Below are 20,419 nucleotides of genomic sequence, written 5' to 3'. Positions count from 1 at the left end.
CTTCTCTCAATTGCTCTTACCCTTTCTAAACAACCCAGGCCTAATCCTTCCCAGCAAGTGGGCTGGGAGTGCCTCAGCTTTTTCTCATAATAGAGGAATATTAGGGTGAAGACCCTTCAGGCTTCACACCACGCACTCTGGGATCCTCACATTAGATTTGCCTGGAGAACTTTTACAACTACCAAGGACAGAGCTTTACTCCAGTATTATTTTAACTTTTTATTATAAAAATTTCAACCCTCCACTTACATATAAAGAATCATAATAGGTTCCCATGCACCCCACACCAGCACTTCTCAAACTTTGCTATACATTACGAACTCCAGGGGTGCCTAAAGAAATGTTGATGACCAGGCTGCACAGAAGACCAATTATATGAGAGTCTCAGGGTGGCACACAGCATCGGGATTTATACAAATTTGCCAGGTGTTTTACACCCACCCTCAACAGTTATCATCTTGCTTTTTCTTTGTGCTCCCACAACGTGCACTTTTCCCCCCTAAATAGTTTAATAGCAGATCTCAGAACCTGTCAATTTATCTGAATATCTCAAGCTGATAGGCTTGTTTTTAGCATCATCCTCATGCCATTTGCATGCCTAAAACATTCTCTGCAAACCCTCAACATCATCTAGTGCCCGGTCCATGCCAGAATCTCCCAGGCTGCCTTTCTACAGTTGCTTGCTTGACTCAGGATCCACACAAGATGCATTCACCATGTTTGGTTGTTGGGTCTCTTGCATTTCTTGTGTTCAGTGACAGTCCCCCACCCTGCTTTGGGTTGTATTGTTAAAGCTACCCGTGTGGTTCTCAAGTGAAGCCAGGGCTGATTGGCTTGACCTCGTCTTCCAGAGGTGAGGAGGCCGAGGCCCCAACAGGGCAGTGACTTGCTCAGGTGACACCATGCTGTAGACCCAGCCCTTGGCTCAGTGCCGGCATGCTCTCCTGTGCCGCAGAACTCCTGTCCTGTGACAGCATCCACAGTCCCTTCCTACAAAAGAGAGACTAACAACTTTCAGATTCATGCAAAACTTTACTTACATGTGCTTTTTTTCTGGGGCCTATGGATTTCAAGGGACCTGTACCCCCCACAAGGTTAAGATAGGGGAGATGCTTTGGCTCCCAGAGCTGCTGCCTGGCTGACTGGCTTACGCGACCACTGGCTTGCTGCAAGAATGAAGGCTTCCATCGATTCAGATAAATTCCCCCTCAGCCAGCCCGAGTCCCACCGCCACCCTTGACAAAAGTCGTTGTTTACCACTAGATGGAGCAGCTTCCCCACAGGCTCCACTGAAAGGCCCTTTGGTTCCTGGGAAACCCAACTTGGTAAAGGAATTGTCTCTACAAGGATGTCTTTCTCCCGTCTCTCCTATCAGGGGTGTTCCAGGCTCTCAGTACGAAAAACAAGGAGTTCATTCATCTCAACATAAATGAGGTATGGCCAATCCAGACCCTCTGCTCAGGGGCCCAGCCATGCCCCATAAATATTTGCTAACACATGATTTCATGTGAGGGCTGACATCTAGCTGTGGGAGTGATTACAACAAAATAGCTAGTATTTTTGAGACACTACTTATTAAATAATCAATTGAACCATCACAATAATTCTGTGAGCTAAGTACCAGCAGTATCCCCATTTTGCAGGGTAGAAACTGAGGCATAGAGCGATTAATTGCCTTGACTGGAGTGCGTGAGCAGACTGCCTTCGTGTCCTTCTCTTCCTTCTGTCACTTGGGTAACTTAGCCTGCTTGCCTTCTAGCTGCCAGTTTGCTCACCCCCCTTGCTCATGTTGTCCTGTGGCTCCCATGATGCTCCCCCAAACTCCAACAAGTGCAAAACTGGCCAGTTACCGGGGCCATCAGGGCAATGACAATGGGGGTGGGAGATGACGGGTCCGAGTGTCAGAGGCGTGGAAAAAGGATTCCAGGGGGTTTCAGTCACCCTCTCCCCAGAGGGTCCCTGTGGACCCCTGCTGCTCAGAGGGTGGTCTGCGGGCCAGCACTGGCATATGCGTCACTTAGGAGAGATGGTTGGAAATGCAGAGTGCCAGGCCCTGCCCCAGGCCTGCTGAATGGAAGTCACCTTTCACAGGACCCCAGTGATTCCTGTGCACATAAAGTCTGAGAACACTCTGGAGACATTCTCCTGCCCAAAGGCAGAGGGGAAACTGTGGAGCAGTTTGCTTCAATGGTCTCTGTAATTGTTATCTCCCTTTTCCTTCTTTACCTCCCTGAATATTTCTTTTCAGTTCTCCTTTCTGTTCTACCTAACACCACCAAAGCCAGGCAGCTGCTGCCTCCTCCCCAGTCACTGAGGTTTCTCTCTCCACCGATGTCCATCACACTCGCAGTCAGCTCATTTCCAAATTCAGTCGTAACTTTGGGTTTGGATAACATTTTATTGAATATTTCAAGATGAAGAGGTTGATCACAGTTTGTGTATTAGAGGGATTGTACCTCCTCCCCTCTTTTGTGCTCTGATTTTGATTAATCAGACTGCTCCGTGCCTTGGTTTCACCATTTTCAGAAAGTGACATGGCCCTAATATTACACAAAAAGTTTGCTCTATAATAGTATATAATTTGGCAATTATGGTGACTCATCACTAATTTTCTCATGTGTGTATCTCATATCCCTGGACATATTATAATTTTACTGAGAACATAAACTGGGCATTTTTCTTCTCTAGTTTTGTCTTTCACCTTCAGCATGTAGAACACATTTAATAACTATACCTCCTTTGATCACTCCAAGACTCCAAAGAAAGATGTGCATACCCAAACTATTCTATTATGAAAATAAGAGGAAGCCGGGCATGATGGTGTGCACCTGCAGTCCCAGCTATTCGGGAGGCTTGCTTGAGGCCAGGGGTTTGAGACTGAGTGAGCTATGATCTCACCACTGCACTCTAGCCTGGATGAGAGTAATAGCAAGATCCTATCTTGAAAGAAAGAGAGAAAGAAGAAAGAAGAGAGAGAGAGAAAGGAAGGAAGGAAGGGATATATATATGTATATAGAGACCCCTAGGTCCACCTTTATTATTTACTTTAAAATAAATGATAAATAATGTCACTAAAAAACAACATGAAGAAGGTGTGATGGCTGCCCCTGGTCCAGGGTGGGAGGAGAGAGTGGGAAGGTTTGTTACTCAGTGGCCTCCTAACTAGTCGAAGGCTTCAGAGCACCAGCAGCATGGAGGAAGGGTTCCATTGCTTCAGGTTCAAGGTGGAAGCGTGGACACCTCCAGCCCAAGTGCCCACAGGTGTGGGGGCTTGAATGGGCTCCTGCCCTGCCCCGTATCATCACTCTGCAGGACAACCATCCTTATATCTGGCTCCACGTTAGCATCACCTGGGATTAAAAATCCTGATACCCCAGCCCCTTCCCAGATCCATTAAATCTGAATCTCTGGGGATGGCCCAAGCAATTGGTATTTTTAAAATTCCCTTAGTGAGTCCAGCGTGCAGCCAAGTTGAAGTCTCCCTGTTTTAAAGTCCGTCTCCTCCCGCGACCCATCCCAGGAAGCAACAGGAGCTCTTCCTGGCTGAGTTGGCTTCACCTGCCATCACTTTACTGAAAGAGCCTGTGCACCTATCATTAATTGCAGTAGCCCCAGTATTATATATGCTGTGCCCAGGAAGGAGGACAGAGAGTGGAGAAAAAAAAGTCTCAGATAATCACGTTCTCCCAAGTCACTGTGCAATGATAAGTAAGCTGCTGAAAGGAGGAGGCAGGGGGTACTTAGGAGAGAAAATGAAGGGGAATTGCATCCTACTTCTTCAGCTCACTTGTAACACCCCCCAGCTACAGAACCTGCTTCCACTTTCTGCAGCCCCTCAGTGGTGGAGGGCCACCTCTGTCCCAAAGCTGAGAGGACCCCTCATCAACAAGGAAAAGCCATTTAATACTTCCCTGCACACGATGCCTCAGCGAGGCCATCCTCTTAACAGGGGGAAAACACATTTTCCCATCTCTGTCATACCATCTGTGCTCAATGTGAGCTCACTCAGAAAGGGCTCAGGACCTCCAGAAAATGCCAAGTGCCGAGAATTCATTTATTTTCTTTAAATGGTTTCCTGTTGAGATAGGCATCCAGGTGTGTAGGCAAAATGATCAAATAGCAGATTTCCTGTGATGTCAGCAAACTGGGACCTCTCCTGAGCTTGAGGCTGGAAGGAACATGGAAGGACAATGAGCCCTCATCTCTCTCTCTCTCTGTCTCTTCCCAGTTCATCAATTTGGCGATGAACATCTGAGGCTGCCTGGTAGAGATGCACCCTGCCCAGCTGAATCTTGGCTTTTGGACCTTGACCTTCAGAACTTCTTCTGGCGTGGAACGCTTGCACCCAGCCCTTTCATCATCCAGCCTTCTCCCTTCTCCATCTTGATCTGGGAAGAATGAAATGAACCCAGATATACTCTCTGATTCTGTGCTAGTCCTTTGTAAAGTCACTGCCGTAAGGTGGCTGATAGCAACACCTGTCACTTGCACCCAGGTTCAGGCATCACTAGCTTTCCCACACTCTATTTCCCTTCCTTCTCGGAGAATTACTCAGAGTTCTAATGCACAGAATCCTGGCTTCCATGTAGCTCCAGTCATTGTGATCAGACATCCTTTATAAAACATGTTTTTATAAATGTGTATGTGGAATTAGATGAGGGAGAAAGGGGTGAGGTCATTATTTGGCATTTCTGCATCCTAAGTGTGCTTCCTTATGGGGGAAGACATCAGATAATTTTCTGATAATTGGACAAGAGTGGATCTCTGATAAGAGTGGATCAAGGTAACAATCTCTACCTCCTCCTATGACAGGTGGTAACCAAAACAGTCACTGTCCAGTCCAGACATTCTTTGTGTCCAAAGACTTTGGGTCAGGAAAGCAGAATGCTCTTATTTCTTCTCAAGGAGTCCAGATTCTGATGAGGTTTGATCTTACTCATCCCCAGCATGATGGGGAAAACAGAGCAGAGAAGTCTCACTGTAGCTCACCAGTGCTGAACAGGAGAATCCACTGAGTTGGAATAATGGGAAGTAACATGAAAATATACTGGCTCAATACATGCCAAGATCCGTGCTCTTACTGGTACATTTGCGGCAGGTGAGGTGGAGGATGGGAACGGGGGATGCTGAGAGGGAAGGAGGGAGAATGGTTGGGATGAAGATAAAGTTAGAAGTGGAGGCCGGGCGCAGTGGCTCACAATTGTAACCCAGCACTTTGAGAGGCCAAAGTGGGTGGATCACCTGAGGTCAGAAGTTCAAGACCAGCCTGGCCAATGTGGCAAAACCTCATCTCTACTAAAAATACAAAAATTAGCCGGGTGTGATGGCAGGCACCTGTAATCCCAGCTACTCAGGAGGCTGAGGCAGGAGAATCACTTGAACCCAGGAGGCAGAGGTTGCAGCTTGGGCAAGAAGAGCGAGACTCGGTCTCAAAAAAAAAAAAAAAAAAAAAAGAGAAATGGGGCTTCATCAGAACCCTGTTCCTGATCATGGCCAGGGCTCCACGACCTTCTTCTTTACCTTCCGCCCCTTCCCTAGGCTCACCCAGCCGTGGATACAGGACAAGAGCCCTCCCTCAGGAGCAGGCTTAGGACCAAGGCTCTGTGCTGGGGCGCGCTAGTACAATCCCAGACACGCCATCTCCTGTGCTCGGTCTATGCGCACTCTCATCGGTGCACACTGCTGCCATATTGTTTGTTAGATGTTGTGAATACTAACCCCGCTCACAGGTAAAGCTTGGAAGGGGGCTTGCTGTATGAGCCCCTTTTCCAGTGTCACTCCCACAGGGTGCTTTTACGTCCAGGAGCACTTAACTGTCTCTCACCAATTTTGCCTGGGCTTGAAAGGTACCCAGGAAATGATGTTTCTGAACTGGGTGTCCTGTTTTCTTTCCATCCATATGTCCCTGGCAAAGTTTTTAACCTCTCTGAGACTTAGGTTTCTCCACTCACAGGGATGGTAATTTCTGCCTCACTGAGATCTTGTGATAAATACATGAAATTGTGAGTACAAGGCACCTGGCACAGTACTTGACACATAACAGGCACTCAGTGCAACTAAGGAGCACTGATGTCAACCAGTGTTTCTTAAATGTCTAAAGGAGTTAGATACTATTACATGCTTTCCATTTACCTCTGTTCTTCATTACAAGGATGCAAGAATTACAGAACTATCAGTATTGAAGCAGAGTTCAACAGGGCTCTACAGACTATTATATGATCATGAGTTGAGAACAAAAAAAGAGTGTATGCATTTAGCTTCTATTTGTTTCTGAATTATATGGTCTGATACTGACACCCAGAAATGAAGATGTTTCACATGCATGAATCTGATTTGACTATAATTAGAGTAATTTTTGTAGCTTACAATTCAAACCAAAAGCTTTTGAGTGTGAAAGGAATAATATTAGTTATTACTTCAGGAGAAATAGATGTAAACTGGAGCTGTCCCAGGAAAATTGTGATTTATGGCCATTCTCATTATGTCCATCACCACCTGTGTAATATATACTTTAGGTCTTGGCACCTAAAACATTCAGGCCCTGCTACCTTTAAATTAAACAATAGTGGCTGGGCATGGTGGCTCATGCCTGTAATCCCAGCACTTTGAGAGGCAAAGGTGGGTGGATCACCTGAGCTAAGGGGCTTGAGATTAGCCTGGCCCACATGGTGAAACCCCGTCTGTACTAAAAATATAAAAATTAGCTGGGTATAGTGGTACACGTCTGTAATCACAGCTGCTCAGGAGGCTGAGGCACGATCGCTTGAACTCAGGAGTCGGAGGTTGCAGTGAGCTGAGATCATGCCACTGCCCTCTGTCAGAGTAAGACTGTCACAAAAATAAAAATAAAAATTAATTAAACAATAGTACACATGAGCTATCTAACCTACTGCTTTTCACCAAAATCACTTGAAACACAAAGAGATACATACCTAGACACATTGAAATCAAACTGTTGGGGAGAAAATCTGAAAAGCAGCTTGAGAAAAATGACTCATCATGAACAGGGAGCAACATGATTAGCAACTGACTTCTCGTAAAAAATGCAGACGACAGAAGGCAGTAAAATGACATTCCAAGTGCCAGAGGAAAAATCTTTCAGTCAAGAATTCTATTTTTCCACCAGAACTGCAAAAATGAAGGCACAAAAAGATATTCCCAGTTAAAGACTGAGAGAATTCACTGTTAGCCGACCTGCCATTGGAAAATATTAAACATGTATTGCAGGGTAAAAGGAAATAAATCTAGATGAGATTGTGAATCTGTAGATACAAATGAAGAACACTCCAAAGGGTATCTGTGGATAAACAAAAGAATATATAAACATATTATCTTGCTGGGCGCAGTGGCTCAAGCCTGTAATCCCAGCACTTTGGGAGGCAGAGGCGGGTGGATCATGAGGTCAAGAGATCGAGACCATCCTGGTCAACATGGTGAAACCCCATCTCTACAAAAAAATACAAAAATTAGCTGTGCATGGTGGAGCGTGCCTGTAATCCCAGCTACTCAGAAGGCTGAGGCAGGAGAATTGCCTGAACCCAGGAGGCGGAGGTTGTGGTGAGCCGAGATCGCGCCATTGCACTGCAGCCTGGGTAACAGAAGCAAAATTCCGTCTCAAAGAAAAACATGCTATCTTACCTTCTAATTTTGTTTGAAGACATTAGATTATATAAATCATTCATTATTGCACTATATTGTTAGGTTTATAACATATAAAGAGACATAAAGGAGGGGGAGGAAACAGTATTAAAGCAATATTTTTATATTTTCTTGGTAATACTGACTGAATTAGATACTAGATGGTTATAAATTAAGATGCAGATTGTAATCTACAGAGCAACCAAAAATATAGTACAACAGCAGAGAAATCAAAGTAGAATACTAAAAAAAATGTTTAGCACAAAAGCAGTAAGCCTCATAAAGGATCAATACGTTAGGAATATATAATAATTACAAATATGGTAATACCTAATGGCAGAGTCTCAAAATTACAAAGCAAAAATGACATAATTAGAAGAAGAAATAGATGATTTAGACTTAACATTTATGGTTAGAGAGTTCAATACCCCACTTCTAATAACTGATAGAACAACTATTCAGCAAATCAACAAGGAAATAGAAAACATGAACAAGACTATCAACCAACCTGACTGACATTTATAGAACACTCCACCCTCAAGTCATTAATACACATTTTTTCAAAAGCACGTGGAACATTCTCCAGGTTAGACCATATACTAAACCATAAAACTAATTTTTAATATACTTAAAAGAATTTAAATCACTCAGAGTATGTTCTCCAGCCACAAAGGAATTAAATTAGAAACAAAAATAAGTTTTGGAAATCCTCAAATTTTAGAAATTAATACATTTCTAAATAACCATGGGTTGATGAGAAGAATTACCATGGAAATTAGAAAGATGTTGAACTGAATGAGACAAAAATAAAATAAACTATGTGTTTACACATCTCTATACACATCAACATTAACAGGATGAAGGCAGAGCAGGACTTAGAAAAGGAGAATGTTCTCAAAACAATAATTTAAGCTTCCATTTTAAGAAATTAGAGAAAGAGAGAGGCAAATTAAACCTTAAAAGGAAAGAAAGAAAGACTAGACAAATCAATTAACTAGCAAAGAGAAAAATAATAGAGAACATCAAGGATATGAAAAGGTGATTCTTAAAAAAGATTGCAAAACTGATAAACTTTTAGCTAAACTGATCAAGAAAACAGAAATTAAAAGAATGATAAGTGAATATTTTAAACAACTTTATGTCAACAAATCAGACAACTTGGAAAGGAAAAATTCCTAGAAAAAGATAAATTACCTAAACTACCTTCAGAGAATACTGAAAACCTGAATAGACCTATGTATTAGTCCATTCTCACACTCTAATAAAAACATATCTGAGACTGGGTAATTTATAAAGGAAAGAGATTTAATTGACTCACAATTCAGCATGGCTGGGGAAGCCTCAGGAAATGTACTAACCTGGTGGAAGGGGAAGGGGAAACAAGGTACCCTCTTCACAAAGCAGCAGGAAGGAGAAGTGCCAGCAGGGGAAATGCAAGACACTTATAAAATCATCAGATCTCATGAGCCTCTCACTATCACAAAAACACCATGGGGGAAACCACCCCCATGATTCAATTAACCTCCACTCGGTCCTGCCCTTGACACATGGGGATTATAGGGAGTACAATTCAAAGTGAGATTTAAGTGGGGACACAGAGCCAAACCATATCAACCTATAACGTGAAACATATAATACCGTATCAACCTGTAACATTTTGGTCCTCAGACCAGATCCCTTGGGCTGTGCCTGGAGAGAGCCTCAGGCCACAGTCACATTTATCTGAAATACAGATCCTGCCTCCAGGTTCCTCTCCACCCTGTCCTGTGCAGAGCTATGCAGTGCACTGATGGGCCAGAGCTTGAGAAAGCCCAGAGCATGTGACCTGGTTGGCAGAGGTACCAGGGTCATTAGTGCCAGCCCAATTCAGTGTACTGGATCATTAGCAGAAACAAAGCACCATTCTATTGAGAGCCAAGACCGCCTGCCAAGTACCAGTGTGAAGGCTGCCTCGTCACCACAGCTGTGAATCAAGAGTAGGCTGTGCTTACTACTGATGCCAGCCTGGGACATTTTCCCAGCCCCACAGTGTCTTTCTGAAGTGGGAGAAGGGGAAGGATAGGGTGAGACTCTTTTTGGTGCCTGAACAGTGCCTCTGATAGAAGAATGTAGCTCAGTGATGTTCCCAAGGACGTTTATTGATTCATTTTCAGCAGGACTCTACCAGGAGGAAAAGTAACCCCCCTTTTAAGGAAAGGGAATGGTTGAACCACATGGAGCAACTGCACGATCCTATAATGGAAATGGCATTGAACTTAGAGTTTGAGTCCTGTATTCTTGTCTAGAACTTACCTCCAGCTAGCTGTGTGGACTTAACCGTATCGCTCAACCTCTCTGAATCACCTTGCACCTCACAATTATGTAATTCCTTCTCTCATTCTGAGAACTAGAAGGCCGGGTCAAGTGTGGCTCAGTCCTAGTCTAATTTGATGGATGAAGAGGAGGTAGCAAAGGTGGGGCCAGTGAGTCTGAGAATTCATCTGCTTCCCTGACAGAACTCAGAGTTCTGAGAAGAATGTGTTCGTGCAGAAGTTCTCTGTAGGCCACATCAGTACCTGGCGTCTTGGAAATTGTACTCCTCCTGCCATTCAACAGCTCAGCACACTCAGCTCCTCCACCTTACACGCTTACCAGACCTGAATTGTCTGAATGGGTTTAGCGTTCTCTCTTGTCCTTCCCAGTCTACCTTCTGCATCCTAAAAAGAGTCACCCACCCAGACTATCTCCTTGCTGTCACTTTTCAATGCACCAGAACAGCTTCCTTAGTTGTGACAGTGCACAGTGTTTTCAAACAAAAGGGGCTCACTGCCCAATGTGCTAGAAGCCAATGCTATGACACCACGTTTCCGAGAAAAGAAAAGCTTCATACTGCAAGCTGATTCACAGAGACCAGAACGTCAAGCTCAAATCTGTCTTCTTGTGCTGGCTCCAAAGGAGTATTTTTATTAGAAAAGGTTCAGGGGGTGTATTCTGAGATTAATAGGTGATTGGAGGAAAGAGGAGGTCTAGGAAGTCCTCCAGCGTGCGTTTTTATCTCTCTGTGCCTCCTCATGGGTCTCCTGTGTAATTTCCAGGGGAGTTAGTATGAAACATGCAGTGGAAATTCAGGCTGTGATATCAGCAAGCTCGCCCTGCACAGACTCCAATTGGCCATGTTGGTTACAACTGATTTCAGCCAGTTTTAAAAAAATCTCTTAGGCAGGGGGAGTTTCAGTGTTTCAGCAAGTTCTTTTTTTACCTGCCATGCTGCTAACTCAGGAGTTTCTGTTAGTCATTGGTTTCTTTAACTATTTGGAGCCCGGTTTCAACAGCCCTCTGAAAATGGCCCAATCCAGGGGACAGCGTCAGCTGGCATCCTGTGTGGGGTATCTGCAGTGTGGGATGCCATGGACCATGCCTTCCCCCATAAGACTGATTTCTGCTCTGGGCCCGACCCTACCCCGGCATTCCCCTGCCTCCTGGCTGCTCTTTCATAGTTTCGTCGTGCATTCTCCCTGGGTTTACATCTAATTATTGGTGTTCTCCTCTCACTCTATACACTCCTCCTGGTTTATGTTTACTGTTCTCATGGCTTTCACAGGAATGGGAGGGAGGCATGAAGACTTTATGTCTCCATTTCTATGTCACTTCCTCCCTTGCCTGTGCCTTCACCCTGGCCTCCTTGGGCTCCTTGGCAACAGACAGTAGAGGACAGTTGGGTCTGCTCTCACTCCCAGGTCCACCAGGTGCCTCTGCTTCTGCACTCTGCAGATACTGGATACCCACGCTGCCAGCACAGAAAGGCTGGGGAGTAACCCTGCTGCTTACTCAGAAACAAGAGTTTCTGCCTCCCCATTGCTCCTAGGAAAATGCCAAGAATGCCAGCAAAGCCCTTGTTACCTCTAGCGTGGTTAGACAAGACTTCAGGATGCAGCCATGGACTGGCACTGACAGGTCGCTCATTTGGAACTGAGGCCCTTAGCCTTGCTGGGTCACAGCACTGCCCTTGGCCTCTCAATGCTAGTCCACTGCAGGTTTTCCCCAGGGACGAGGAGCAGCTCAACAGCGGGAACAAGGTCAAGCCACATTCACTGTCATGTATCCTAAGTGCCCAGCACAGCTTCCGGCCCACAGGAGGTGTTGGTCAATGTTTGTGGAACAAAATTGTGCATGAAAGGAAATCTTGGATCCAGAATATATTCCTGTCCCCTTCAGTCCCTTTGAATGGTCAGAATAGGCTTGTGTTTTATGGATCTGGAAAGGATTGCTTATTCAGCATCCGTTCGCTGGCACTTAAAACTGGCTGTCACTACTCCAAAAGCATCCAGGGTGTTTGCCTCTGGAGATGGCATTATGCCTTCCAGATAGAAATTGCAAGCACACAGGGCGGCCCTCACAGAAGCCATGAGCATTATGGTAAAAACATTTCAGAGAAAACAGGTGCAAGCCCATTTTCTAAGCAAAAGAATCAGTGCAATTCATAAAACATGCCTGCTGTACACAATTATTACAACTTAAAAAAAAATCACCTGCACTCAGTTGGGGTAAAGTCTCTGGAAATGTTAGAAAATGTGGACTTGAGACCACAGAAACGTTAGGTTTACTATGTTCTATTATTTCATTTGCTAGAAATATAAAGCAAATCAGTTATTTACAAAGCTGGTAATTTTTTTTTTTTTTGCTAGGAATTGGTAACTGTATTTGCAGAAACAGAGCTTTCTTTGGCTGAAATCACAGAGCTATATATTACTTTGGATGGCATATCATGGGAATAAGCACAATAATAACCCATGAAGTCCTCGTTGAGCTCTATCCACCAATTATTAGCTCTGCCACTTATAAAAACACCCCACTGTTTTATAAACAGTTGTGTGTTTTGTGATATATTTGTTATAAGGAGTTTAAGTCATAAAAATATAAGGAAAAATATTCCCATATATCATCATCAGTTTTGACATCATTTTTAAAATTTTATCGTGGTAAAATATGTACAAGAAAATTTACCATTTGACCCATTTATAGGTGTACAGTTTGGTGGTATTACATACATTCTCCACGTTGTACAACCATCATCATCATCCATTTTCAAAACGTTTGCAACATGCCAACAGACACTATATAATCATTAAACAAAATCTTCCCAGTCCCTCCTCCACCCAACATCTGGCAACCTCTATTCTACTTTCTATCTCTGTGAATTTATCTATTCCAGGTATCTGAAATAAGTGGATTCACACAATATTCATTCTTCTGTATCTGGCTGATTTCACTGAGAATAATGTTTTCAAGAGTCATCATATCATAGCATGTATCAATATTTTCTTCCTTTTAAGGCTAAATAATATTCCAGTGTACAGCTATCCCATGTTTTGTTCATCCATTCATCTGTTTATAGAGTTTAGGTTATTTCCACCTTTTGGCTATTGTGAATAATGCTACTATAAACATTGGTGGACAAGTAGCTGTTTAAGGTCCAGTTTTCTTTTGGGTGCATAACCAGCAGAGGAATTGCTGGATCATATTACAATCTTTTAACTTTTTGAGGAATCACCAAACTGTTTTCCACTTTAGCTGTACCATTTTACATTCCTACTGGCAATGCACAGCTTCCAATTTCTTCATACCCTCACCAACACTCCTTTTTTAAAAAACAACAACAGCTATCCTAATGGGTATGAATGACATCTTGTTGTGGTTTGGATTTATATTTCCTTAATGACAAATAATGTGAAGCACCTTTTCATGTGCTGATTGTGCATTTGTATGTTTTCTTTAGACAAACGTCTACTCAAGTCTTTTGCCCCTTTTGGAATTGGCTTGTTTGTTTTCTACTGTTGAGTTTTAGTTCCTATATTCTGAATAGTGATCCCTTAGCAGATATATGATTTACAAGTCTACTCGCATTCCATGGGTTGTTTTTTTATTCTCTCAATAGTGTCTTTTGTTGTACAAAAGTTTTTAATTTTAATGAAGTTTATTTTTTTTATTTTATTGCCTGTGGTTTTGGAGTTATAACCAAAAAAACCATTGCCAAAACCAGTGTCATGAAGATTTTCCCTTGTGTTTTTGTCTAGGAGTTTTATAGTTTAAACTATTAGATTTAGGTCTTTGATCCATTTTGAGTTTGTTTTTGTATATGGTGTTCAGTAAGGATTCAACTTCATTCTTTTGTGTGTGAATAATCCAATTATCCCATTATTATTGGTTGAAAAGACTGCCTTTTCCCCCAGTGAATGGTTTTGGCACTCATCAAAATCAAATGACTGTATATGTGATGTGCGTGTGTGTGTGTGTGTGTTTTTTTTCTGGGCTCTTTATTCCATTCCACTGGTCTATATTTCAGTCTTCATGCCAGTTCTACACTGTTTTGATTACTGTAGCTTTATAGTAAGTTTTGAAATCAGAAAGTATGACTCCTCCAACTTTGTTCTTCCTTTACGGGATTGTTTTGACGATTTGTTTTACATGGAATTCTTTTAGATTTCATATAAACTTTAGGATAAGGTTTTGGATCTCTGCCAAAAAAAAACCCCAAATTTTAATAGAATTGCACTGAATCTGTAGATCACTTTGGGAAATATTGATATCTTAATGTCTTTCAATCATCACCACAGGATGTCTTTCCAGTTATGCCTTCTTTAATTTCTTTCAGCACTGTTTTATAGGTTTTATTATACAAGTCTTTGCCTTTTTGGTTAAATTTATTTCTAAGGGTTTTTTTATGTCTTGTAAGTTGAATATTTTATTTATTTTCTTTTTGAATTGTTCATTACTGGTGCATAGAAATGCAACTGATATTCATGTGTTCATTTTATATCCTGCAAGTTTGCTGAGTTCATTTTTGACAGACTTTTGTGGAATCTTTCTGGTTTCCTGCATATAAGATCATGTCATCTGCAAACAGAGATAATTTTACCTCTTTCTATCCTTTGGATGCCTTTTATTTCTTTTTCTTGCCTAAGTCCTCTGACTAGGACTTCCCAGTACTATGTTAAAAAGATGTGGTGACAGCAAGTGTTCTTATCTTATTTCTGATGTTAAGAGAAAAGATTCAGCCTTTCAGCATGGAATATGAAGTTAGCCTTGAGTTTTTCTACATGGCCTTTATCATGTTGAGTGAGTTTCTTCTATTTTTAGTTTGGCAGTTGTTTTTACCATGAAATGGTATTGAATTTTTTCAAATGCTTTTTCTGCATCAATTGCTATTATAATGTAGGTTGTATTTTCATTCTGTTTATATGGTGTGTTCCATTGATTGGTTTTCATATGTTGAACCATCCTTGCATTCCAGGAGTAACCTCACTTGATCATGATATATAATCCTTTAGTTATGCTGCTAAATTCAGTTTTCTAATATTGTGCTGAAGATTTGTACATCAATATTCATCAGAGATATGGGGGTGTAATTTCTTTTCTTCAGTATCTTTCTCTGCCAAGATTAATGCTTGCCTCATGAGTTGGGAAGTGTTCTCTCTCCAATTTTTTGGAAGAGTTTGAGCGTGATTGATGCTAATTCTTACTGAAATGTTTAGTAGAATTCACAAGTGATGCCACCTGATACTGGATTTTTTATTTGTTTTATTATTGATTCACTCTCCTTATTGAATAGAGGTCTGTTCAGATTTTCTATTTCCTCATGAGTCAGTTGTGGTAGATTGTGTGTTTCTACATACTCATTTATTTTGCAGAGGTGATATAAAATTAATTATAATCCCCCATTTCATTTCTGATTTCAGTAAATTAAGCCTTCTCTTTTTTTTCCTTGGTCTATCTAGCTAAAGGCTTGTCACCTTCATTGATGCTTTCAAAAAACTGCCTTTTGGCTTTGTTGATATTCTCTATTGTTTTTATATCTCTATTTTGTTTATTCATGTTCTAATATTTGTTATTTCATTTCTTCTGCTATCTTTGGATTTAGTTTTCCCCTTTGTTTCTGGTTCCTTAAGGTGTACAGTTCAGTTATTGATTTGAAATCTTTCTTAGTTTTTAATGTATGCATTTATAGCTATAAACTTTCCTTATAGTGCTGCTTTCACTGCATCTCATCAGTTTTAGTATGTTGTGTTTTTGTTTTCATTTACCTCAGTGTATTTTCCAATTTTTTGTGATTATTTTTCTTTGTTATGGTATCTTTGATATAGAGTATAGGTTTCTAATTGACTGTTATTTTTTCTCTCAATATTTTAAAGACAGTGCTCCAATTTCTTTTAACCTACAATATTTTTGATGAGAAATTCATTGTCATCCTTATTTTTGTTCATTTGTATATAATGCATCTTTTTTTCTGGCTTCTTTTAAGACTTTTACTTTATTCCTGGTAGTTAGCAATGTGATTATAATGTGCCTTTGTACTTTCTTTGTGTTTCTTGTGTTTGGTGTCCACTGAGTTTCTTGGATTTGTGAATTTATAGTTTTAATTAAATTTGTAAAATGTTCTGTCATTCATTCAAATATTTTTGTTCCCCTGCTGCTTCTTTCTGCTTTGGGCAATTCAATTACATGTGTACTAGGTCACATGAAGTTATTCCATAGCTAACTAACATGTTCTCTTCATTTATTTTTCAGTCTTTTTTCCCTCTGTGTTTGATTGGCTACTTTGTCTTCCGATTTACTAATTTTATTTCTAATTTCTACTGTGCTGTTAATTACATCTTCTGTATTTTTTTTATCTAAGCCATTGTGGTTTTCATCTCTAGAAGTTCAAAGTTCAATTTGGGTCTTTCAAGCCCTACCATTTCTTTTCTCTTCTTTTTTTTTTGAGGCTGAATCTCATGCTGTTGCCCAGGCTGGAGTGCAGTTGGCTTCCAGGTTCAAGAGATTCTGCTGCCTCAACCTCCTGAGTAGCTGGGATTACAGGCATGTGCCACCACACCTGGCTAATTTTTGTATTTTTAGTAGACACAAGGTTTCACCATGTTGGCCAGGCTGGTCTCGAACTCTTGACCTCAGGTCATCCACCCGCCTCAGCCTCCAAAGTGCTAGGATTACAAGCATGAGCTACCACACCAGCCTCTCTCTTCCATGTCCTTACTAAACATGTTCAATCTTTTTTCTGGCTTCTTGAACACATGGCATACAGTTGTAATAACCATTTTCATGTCTTTGTCTACTAAATATGTTGTCTGTGTCAGTTCTGGGTCAGTTTCAACTGACCAATTTTCCCTGTCGCTATGGACTGTGCTTTCCTGCTTGTTTGCATGATTTGTGATTGAATGCCACACGTTGGTTGCTAGATATTTTGTATTCCTATAAATGTTATTGAGCTTTGTTCAGTGACACAGATAATTGAAATAAGTTTGATTCTTTTGAGCTTTGTTTTTAAGTTTTGTTAGGTGGGACCATAGCAGCATTTTAGTGGTTTTCTTTTTCCTCACTACTAGACTCACCTAGAAAGTTCAAAATAATCTGCCTTTTTTAAGATCTATATCCTTAATCACATATCAAAATCCCTATTTCCAGATAACATAATACATTCACAGTTTTCTGGGATTATGAATATTTTAGGGGGCCATTAGTAGGCCTAACACAGTTTACCCTCAGCCTCCCTCCCCCCTGTAATATTCGTGCCCGTTCCACACACAAAAGAGAGTGGTGTTCCTGAGTTTGTACCTACTGCTGCATAGTTGAAGGCACCACAGAGATTGGAAATTGTCAAAAAGATACTGCCTTTGCCAGGATCCCTGAGTCCAAATCAATCCTACTTCTGCTCAGGTGTTACCCTGTTCTTGCTAGTGTTACAATTGCCAGCAATTACCACACTGTCAAACCAGAAATAGAAGATTCTCTCTTTTTTCTGTGTTCTGATCTTTTCCCAGGGCCTCCGTCCCATTCGCAGTACTTAACAGGAAGCCAGTTGGCAAAACATCTGTCGTTTGCAGACACCTCACTTGGCAGCATGGATTATAGGAAGGTCAGTGTGAGGCTAGACGAATTTGGCTGCACTTACCTCTCCTGCTCTCTTTGGTTCTGACCAGTGGAATCAATGCACAAATAGCAATAGCCAGATGGTGAAAAAAGAATCAGAGGTATTCATCACTGTGCAAACTCCTCCAAAGTGCTGCTTAAATCTGGATTGTGGAGAATGGTAGGGTTAGTCCTAAGGGCAATGTGGCAGCTCTGAGGAGGGTGCCTTTAGGCTGGCTGGATAAGGGTTAGAAAAGCTGCATGCTGGCTTTTGCTGCAGCTATAGGAAGGTTCTACTGCTGCTGGGGTAGAGAAGAATTCAGGGTGATGCTCACAGCCACAGTAAGTGGACAGAAGAGCAAGTCTCCTCTTCCTCCCTAAGTACCCCAGTCTCCTTTCAGCCCTCTTACTGTCACAGCCTCATGGGGAGCAGCTATAAGACAGAAATGGGTTTTGCAGAGAACCAGCCTCAGTGCCACAGAGCAGGGTGTATGCAGGTGAGTGTAGAGCTTAAGACCAGCAAACCCTGGACCTGGGTGGTGCTGAAAGTGTTTAGAACACATGCTCGACCTCTGAATGCAGATACTGGTCTATGAATTAGCTTTTCTCCCAGGGAGGAGAGAACTTGAGGCTGCAGGGAGGCCAGAATATCCTCTCTAATATGCCTCCATGTGGGAAGAGGGTGTGTTAGTCCTGCCACTTCCTTCCCTTGCACAGTGTCACTGGGCCAAGTAATGGTGACAATTGCTGGGGGCAATGGTTACACAAAGTCTTTTGTAATGTGAGAAAGCAAAGATGCAAATTGCACCATGAATGTAGGTTGTCAAGAGGTAACATGTAGTGTGATTTTAGTAAAAATCAATGTCCCAAGAAAATTATATGTGCAGACAATTTATTTTGTTGATGAAATTCTTACTAAGAGCTTGATACAACTCTTATAGGAAAGACCAGAGGTAATGCAAATTTTATGCTTACACACTGCACAGAATAAATCTTTCTGAGGAATATATTATTCAGATTAATGAGTAGTTAATCATCTTAACCATTTTTTCTAAATATAAAGTTGTTTTTTCCTCTAAATTAACGTCTGCATTTTTCCACCAAAATCAGAAGGCGTCATTTGGAACTATACAACACAAAGAGTGAACTCAAATGTAAATGATGGCTTTCAGTTGACAATAATGTGTCAATATTGATTGATCAATTGCAATAAATTTACCACATCAGGGTTAGTGTGTGTGTGTGTGTTAGTAATAGGAAAAATATTGTAAATTTACCACATCAGTGTTAATGCGTGTGTGTGTGTGTGTGTGTGTGTCTGTGCGTGTGTGTGTTAGTAACAGGAGGGAGAGAGGGGACAAGGGAATATGTGAGACCCCTCCCTGCTTGCTGTTCAATTTTTCTGTACAACTAAAACTGTAACTTTGTTCTGATTACTTTTAAATTGAAATGCATTTCCTTAAAAATCACCATCACTGTTTTTTCGTGTCTTTGACTTCTTATCATGGTCCCTTAATTGGGATTGTCCAGACAGCTCATGCCTCCCTTTGTTCATGAAGGTGACGCACTCATCACTGGGTGGTTTCTGAGACTGAGGACCCATCAGCCTTCAAGCTTCCTTTGCTTCAACCTCTAGCTGCAGTTGGCCAGTGACTATTTTCACTTCAGCAAGAACTTCACTAGTTTGTAGATCTTTGAAAATCAAGAGCATTTTGTGATAAGGAGTATATTTCAGTTTGAGATTTGAGTAGAATATTTTCCAGACACCTCTGAGGTTGACTTTGCAACCTTCTGTGAAGATTTGTCAGCATTCTTCTCTGAATCCTGGGTTCGGAAAGCTCCCCGGTTCCGTGTTGGTCTATGATTCTTACAGCATGGTTCTGCAAGATCTAGCAAACATACTTTTTTAAATGTCCATGACTTTCGGACTTCCACGTTGTTTCATGTCTGCATTGTCCAGTTTTAGCAAGAACCCTGCTAAGTCAGTTTAACCAGATTGTCCACACTCAATATCTGATCAACACTGGTATCTGATCAGGTTCCTCATCTTCCACCATTCACCAGGTGATGTCTCATCACCCTGGCCTGCCTTCAGCAAGAATCCTTTAGGTCGGTGTAGACAGAATCTCCCTTATCCCTGATGCTCCCTCTTACTAATTTTCCCTCCAATGATCACTCCCTCCACTCTTCTTCTTGGCTATAAAGTCTCACTTTTCCTTGTTGTATTCAGGGTCGAGCCCAATCTCTCTCCCCCACTGGAGAATACCACGGCCGTGGTCCCTATGCCTATCTCAATGATCCTGAATGAAGTCTCCCTTACTATTTTTAATAAATGTCATGATTAATTTTTTCTTTAACATTATCTCCTATTCCTGCCCCTCCCACCTGATACATGGCAGGCTGGCGTCTGCCATGTCTAATTCTGGAAGAGACAGTACGGGACCATCTGCTATACAGCCTCCTTCTCAGCCCTTGCTCCTAAAGTCACAGGGCATTGATGGTCCAGACTTAAATTTTTCTTAAATGAAACCACAGCCACACACTGCCCAGTGTGTTTTTATTACCATAGTGTTGAAAGAAATATATGGAGATTCATTGAGGCACATATAGGAACTGGAGAAACACATGGAATCACTACACATGAAATCACTTCGAAGGAAGCTGCAAGACATTATGTGCCTATTAAATAATGGAAAATGAAATGTGCCTTTTAAAAATACGCCTTTCACCAAGACAAATGAGATCATCTTCTTGGAAAGAGCTCAGCCAGAAGTGGAAGAAATCCCACCCTCCTTGTTCATGTCTTTGCATCTGAGGCTGTTAAGAGGCCAGGGGCCAAGGCTTCTCACATGCATTCGCCAGGGGTGTGGGGTTGGTTCTACTTTTGATTCTCAGAGAG

General features: G+C 41.7%; 1 protein-coding gene across 1 annotated transcript in view; it reads left to right on the top strand.

Moving 5' to 3' along the window:
- The window catches only part of CAPN9 (calpain 9), a 56,155-nt gene extending 51,738 nt beyond the window's left edge, over positions 1-4,417 (top strand). Inside the window, exons 19-20 of the mRNA XM_002760907.6 lie at positions 1,376-1,434; positions 4,229-4,417. Coding sequence (XP_002760953.5) covers positions 1,376-1,434; positions 4,229-4,255 — 86 coding nt within the window. The 3' untranslated portion in view covers positions 4,256-4,417. The remainder of the gene's footprint in view (positions 1-1,375; positions 1,435-4,228) is intronic.
- The last annotated feature ends 16,002 nt before the right edge of the window (positions 4,418-20,419 follow it).

This window comes from Callithrix jacchus, chromosome 19 (assembly GCF_049354715.1).
Source record: "Callithrix jacchus isolate 240 chromosome 19, calJac240_pri, whole genome shotgun sequence".
NCBI classification, from domain to species: domain Eukaryota; kingdom Metazoa; phylum Chordata; class Mammalia; order Primates; family Cebidae; genus Callithrix; species Callithrix jacchus.
The sequence above is the reverse complement of the archived record's forward strand: the minus strand, read 5'-3'. Positions and strand labels throughout refer to the sequence as shown.